This window comes from Castanea sativa, chromosome 1 (genome assembly GCF_040712315.1).
Source record: "Castanea sativa cultivar Marrone di Chiusa Pesio chromosome 1, ASM4071231v1".
NCBI lineage: Eukaryota > Viridiplantae > Streptophyta > Magnoliopsida > Fagales > Fagaceae > Castanea > Castanea sativa.
In genome coordinates, this window is record NC_134013.1 from 66,679,611 (window position 1) to 66,685,610 (window position 6,000).

Below are 6,000 nucleotides of genomic sequence, written 5' to 3' on the forward strand. Positions count from 1 at the left end.
ACGGCTAGGAGTGACGCTGTGACGGAGTTTAAGGACTAACAGTCCTTTATAGACGCTTATGCCGTCTACTACGGTGACGGTTTTGAGAACTATTTGAGACAAGTCAAGTCTGCTTACCCTGACTTGGATTTATCCAAGATTACTATGGACAAGCCTATTCCGTCGACTCTTGCGGGCGACACCGTCAACGAGGAAAGTGACGAAGCTAACAAGTTCGAGACGGGCCAGAAGTATGATAGCGTTGTTCTTGCACAACCGGCCGTGGACAAGCCTATCTCTTTGACCCCGTCAGCAAATCCTCATGATGATGATCATAATGCCGTCGACCCTTCTATTCCTGGCGTTCAGCCTATTATTGCTAAAGATGACGGGAAGTCTCAGGACCCCCCAATTCCATGAACTTTAGCATTTTTGTAAAACATAAATAAATTTTAATGTTTGACGCCCGTTGTTTTGGGCTTTTGTAAAAAACTTATTTTTGTGTTACTCTCAATGTGTTGCTTTATATCCAAGGCATATTTCTCTCTTTTACTTTAGTTACTTAGCAAAGCTATTTGTTTTGCTCGTGACGAGCCCTTCAGCATATGGACAACGACGTCAGCTTTCTCTTTGCTAACTAATGGAATAATTTATTTTAAATCGTTGTCGTAGGCCTTTTCAACTTAAGAATAACGGCGTCAGCTTTCTCTTAGCTGACAAATAAACTTATTTCAAGCCGTTTTTATATACTCGTCAGCTTTATGGGTAACGGTGTCAGCTTTCTCTTGGCTGGTTATTCGTCCACTTTAAGGATTCTAATAAATTTATTCATTTTGTAGGTTTTATAACGGATTTGTCCACCTAGTGGATGTTACACTGAACCCGTCCACTTTATGGACTTAATAAGAAGGTTGTCCACTTTGTGGACTTAGTGATGAATTCGTCCACTTTGTAGACTTAGTAGTAGACTCGTCCACTTTGTGGACTTAATGACGAAATCGTCCACTTTGTGGAATTAGTAGTAGACTTGTCCACTTTGTGGACTTAATCATAAGGTCGTCCACTTTGTGGACTTAGCAGTAGGCTCGTCCACTTTGTGGACTTAATCATAAGGTCGTCCACTTTGTGAACTTGATAATACTATCTCCTTAACATAATAAATATATCAGTCGTTTCTGAATAAACTCCTCTTATTATGATGACTGCATAAGCAGTAGTGTTCTTCATGCTATCTTCTACTGGTAGTACTTCCTGAGATGTTCAGCATTCCATGGGTGGTGCAGCTTCTGCCCAATGAGTGTTTCTAGGTGGTAGGTGCCCTTCTTTAGCCATGACATGATTCTGTAGGGTCCTTCCTAGTTTGGGCCAAGCTTTCCTTGTGCGGGATCTCTGGCAGCGCCCATCACTTTCCTCAAAGCGAGGTCTCCAACTTTGAAATCCTGATGTTTGACTCGGGAGTTGTAATGTTTTGCCACGAGGTCCTGGTATTGCGTGAGTCTCTGTTCAGCCGTCGCCCTGACCTCTTCAACCAGATCAAGGTGTAGTCGTATGGCCTCGTCATTTCTCCCTTGTTGGGATTGTCCACCCTGTAGCTCGTGAGTCCAATCTCAGCTGGGATGACTGCCTCGCTCCCGTATGTTAGCCGAAACGGAGTTTCTCTCGTAGGAGTCCTGACTATCGTCCTGTATGCCCATAGTACACTGGGTAGTTCATCTGGCCAGACACCCTTTGCCCCCTCGAGCCGAGTCTTGATTATCCGAAGCAGGGATCGGTTTGTGACCTCAACTTGTCCGTTGGCTTGGGGATGGGCAGGAGAGGAGTAGTGGTTTTTAATTCCTAACTGTGAGCAGAAGTCTCGGAAAGAGTCATTGTCAGATTGCTTACCATTGTTCGAGATCAAGACCCTTGGAATTCCGTACCTACAAATGATGTTCCTTCAAACAAAGCTCCGTACGTTCTTCTCGGTGATTGTGGCCAGGGCTTCAGCTTCTACCCATTTGGTGAAGTAGTCGATGCCAACTATTAGGAACTTCAGCTGCCTCGCTGCTATTGGGAATGGGCCCATGATGTCCAGTCCCTATTGGACGAATGGCCATGGAGCGGTTATCGGGGTTAGCTCTTCTGTTGGTTGCCTAATAATGCTGTTGAACCTTTGGCACTTGTCGCAGGCTTTGACATACGTCTGAGTGTCCTTCTGCATGGTTGGCTAGTAATATCCAGCCCGGATTAATTTATGCACCAGCGACCTTGACCCTAAATGATTGCCGCAAATCCCTTCGTGTACTTCTCTTATGACATAATCCACTTCTTCGGGTCCTAGGCATCTTAGGTATGGTTTGGAAAAACCCCTTTTGTACAAGACGTCCCTTATCAAGACAAATCGCGATACCGAGACCTTTAGCTTCCTTGCAGCTTCCTTCCCTTCAGGCAGGGTGTCGTCTCTCAGGTAAAAGGCTAAATTGGTGGTCCAATTGCTTTTGGATCCTATCTCTTGTACGTCGATGACGTCTATTAGTGGTGAGAGCTGAATAAAGGATAATACCTTGTCAGGAGTGATCATGTATTCTGTTGATGCGGCCTTAGCGAGGTGGTCGGCTTGCTCATTTTCTCCCCTTGGGATTTGAACAACCCTTGCTTGCAGCTCATTTACCCTTCTCTTCGCTTGCTCCAAATACTTCTTCATCCTTTCTCCCTTGCATTCATAGTCACCGTTTACCTAACTAGTGACGACTTGAGAGTCGTAATGGATCACCATGTTTGCAGCTCCTGCGGCTTTAGCTAGATCTAAACCTACTATGAAGGCCTCATATTCCGCTTCGTTGTTGGTCGTAGGAAAATTAAGTCGAACCATGCATTCGATCTTATCACCCTCCGGAGACTGAAGTACAACCCCTGCTTTGCCAGTCCTCTTGTTTGACGATCCGTCCTTGAACACATTCCATTAGGGATATTCTGCCCCCTAGCCTTCTGCATTGGTGAACTCCGCAATGAAGTCGGCAACCACTTGTCCCTTGATGGCGGTGCGTGGGCGATACTTTATGTCAAACTCGCTTAGCTCTATTGCCCATAAGGCCATGCGTCCTGCGGCTTCTGGGCTACTCATCGCTCGTCGTAGGGGCTTGTCGGTTAGGACAACCACGGTATGGGCTTGAAAGTACGGCTTAAGCTTGCGGGCTGCCGTGACTAGGGCGAAGGCGAGCTTTTCCATTGGTAGGTATCTTCCTTTTACGCCATGAAGTGCCCAGATGGCATAGTATACAGGCCTTTGCACCCTGTCGTCTTCTCTGACTAAGGCTGCACTGACGGTGGCCGGGGAGACGACCAGATAGAGGAACAGTTCTTCTCCTGATTGTGAGGGACTTAGTAGTGGTGGTGAAGAGAGGTAGGCCTTTAGGTCTTCGAACGCTTGTTGACATTCGGCCGTCCACTCAAAAGACTTCTTTAGTGTGCGGAAGAATGGTAGACATTTATCTGTTGCCCTTGATACGAATCTATTAAGCGCGACGACCTTGCCTTTAAGGCTTTGAACTTCCTTCACATTTTTAGGAGGCGCCATTTCCATTATAGCCCGGATCTTGTCCAGGTTAGCCTCAATACCTCTTTGGGACACCATGTATCCTAAGAACTTTCCTGCCGTCACTCCGAAGGCACACTTGCCTGGGTTAAGTTTCATGTTGTAGGAGCAAAGAGTATCGAAGGTTTCCTTGAGATCCTCCAAGTGATCTTCTTCCTTTCAACTTTTCACTAGCATATCATCGACATATACTTGGACGTTTCTCCCCATCTGTTGTGCGAACATCTTGTTCATAAGCCTTTGATATGTTGCACCAGCGTTTTTCAAGCCGAAGGGCATGACTTTGTAACAAAAAAGGCCTTGGCTTGTTACGAACGAAGTCTTCTCCTGATTAGCTTCGTCCATTTGGATTTAGTTGTATCTGGAGAATGCATCCATAAAGCTCAGCAGCTAGTGTTGGGCCGTAGAGTCCACCAGGATGTCGACCTGCGGGAGGGGTAGCTATCTGTAGGGCATGCTTTGTTTAGGTTCGTGAAGTCAACACACATCCTCAATTTTTCGTTGCTCTTTTTGACCATCATGACATTCACCAACCAATCAGGGTAGTAAACTTCCCTAATGAATCCCACCTCTTGGAGCTTGCAGACTTCTTCTACCACCACCCGATCTTTCTCTTGGGTGAAAACTCTTTTCTTTTGTCGGACGGGCGGAAAGGATGGCGACACATTCAACCTGTGCACTAAGACCGACGGGTCAATTCCTGGCATGTCTTTGTGGCTCCAAGTGAATACATCCCGATTTTCTTTTAAGAAGGTCGCGAGTCCTTGTCGTGCGGTTGGGTCCGCAAGGGTGCCGATCTTGGTTGTCTGCTCTGGTTGGGAGTCGTCGAGAGATACGTCTTCAAGTCTTTCGACAGGCTCTGTCGCTGCCCGACGTTCTTCTATGCTCATGGCCTGGAGGTGGTCATCCATCTCCATCATAGCTACGTAACACTCGAGTGCGGCCACCTGATCTCCTCTCAATTCTCCTACTCCATAATCAGTAGGGAATTTTATCATCAAGTGGTAGGTTGAGGTTACAACCTTCCACGAGTTGAGGGTGGGACGTCCTATGATGGTATTGTAGGCTGACGAGCAATCGACCACGAGGAATGCTACATTCTTGGTGATCTGCTGAGGGTAGTCTCCAATAGTTACAGCCAAAGTGACGACGCCAAGGGGAAATACCCTTGTTCCTCCAAAGCCGACAAGTGGGGCATTAGTCGGAACTAGCCGCTCCCTATCAATCCCCATATGTTGGAATGCGGGGTAGTAGAGGATGTCCACTGAGTTGCCATTGTCGACAAGAACTCGGTGCATGTTGTAGTCTTCTGCCTGTATGGTGACGACGAGCACGTCATCATGGGAATGGTGAAGACGCCATGCATCTTCTTTTGAGAATCCAATGAAGGGATTGTCAATCCGTAACATTTTTGGTACAGAACCCGTCATCTAGATGTTCTGAACCATCTTGAGGTATGTTTTTCGGGCTTTCTTTGATGACCCAGCGGTCGCGGTGCCCCCTACAATCATCCTTATATCTCCTAGGGGCTGCATTGGGCGATCGTTCTCCCGTCAAGGAGCTTAATCTTGTGGTGGGTCCGCTCTCTCCTTGCTAACGAACCTCTGTAGCCTTCCTTGTCTAATAAGAGCTTCTATTTGTTGCTTCAAGTTGTAGCAATCAGTTGTGTCATGGCCATGATCTCGATGAAAGCGGCAATATTTGTCCCTTGGCCTTTTGTTGGGATCTCTCTTCAGCTTGCTGGAAAAAGTCAGGGTTCCTTCATTTTTGATCTGCATTAGTACCTGGTCGATAGGAGCGGTCAGTAGGGTGAAGCTCGTGAACCTCCCCGTGGGTGGTCTGGGGCGTCGATCATCCCGTCGTTCTTCAGTTCTAACCTTCTTTTGTCCCCCATCCTAACGCGTGTCTTCTTGTCTTTCCCTTTTTTTGGGTTTCTCTTCTCGAGCCAACAGTGCGTCTTCTGTATTCATGTACTTGGTCGCCCAGTATAGCACATCTGACATGGTCTTCGAGTCGTTCTTATATAGGGAGAATAGGAACTTGCCCTTTCGCGGCCCGTTGGTGAACGCTGCTATGAGTATCTTGTCATCTGCTTCATCAATTGAGAGGGCCTTCTTGTTGAAACGAGCTATATAAGACCTCAGCGTCTCGTCTTCCTGCTGCTTAATGTTCATCAGGCATGCGGTAGATTTCTTGTACTTGTGGCCTCCAATGAAGTGCGAGGCGAATTGGGCGCTTAACTCTTTGAAGGTACCAATGGAGTTGGACGTTAGTCTACTGAACCAGATCCTCGCGGGTCCCTTCAGCGTGGTGGGGAAGGCTCTGCACATGATCGCGTTTGGCACTCCTTGAAGGTGCATCAAGGTCTTGAAAGACTCCAAGTGATCTAAGGGGTCCTTAGACCCGTCGTAGCTTTCCACCTGCGGCATGCAAAATTTTTATGGAAG

The 6,000-nt window shown here is 47.1% G+C and overlaps 2 protein-coding genes across 2 annotated transcripts; both read right to left on the reverse strand.

Moving 5' to 3' along the window:
• Positions 1-3,936: 3,936 nt before the first annotated feature.
• Positions 3,937-4,983, reverse strand: LOC142632557 (uncharacterized). Its single transcript, XM_075806939.1, has one exon. It carries the CDS (start codon positions 4,981-4,983, stop codon positions 3,937-3,939), a length of 1,047 nt encoding a protein of 348 aa, XP_075663054.1.
• Positions 4,984-5,448: 465 nt separating this feature from the next.
• Positions 5,449-5,982, reverse strand: LOC142632563 (uncharacterized). Its single transcript, XM_075806942.1, has one exon. It carries the CDS (start codon positions 5,980-5,982, stop codon positions 5,449-5,451), a length of 534 nt encoding a protein of 177 aa, XP_075663057.1.
• Between the last annotated feature and the right edge of the window lie 18 nt (positions 5,983-6,000).

Excerpts from the sequence above, each read along its gene's own strand:
- LOC142632563 (XM_075806942.1), bottom strand. The coding sequence starts at position 5,982 with ATGCCGCAGGTGGAAAGCTACGACGGGTCTAAGGACCCCTTAGATCAC.
- LOC142632557 (XM_075806939.1), bottom strand. The coding sequence starts at position 4,983 with ATGACGGGTTCTGTACCAAAAATGTTACGGATTGACAATCCCTTCATT.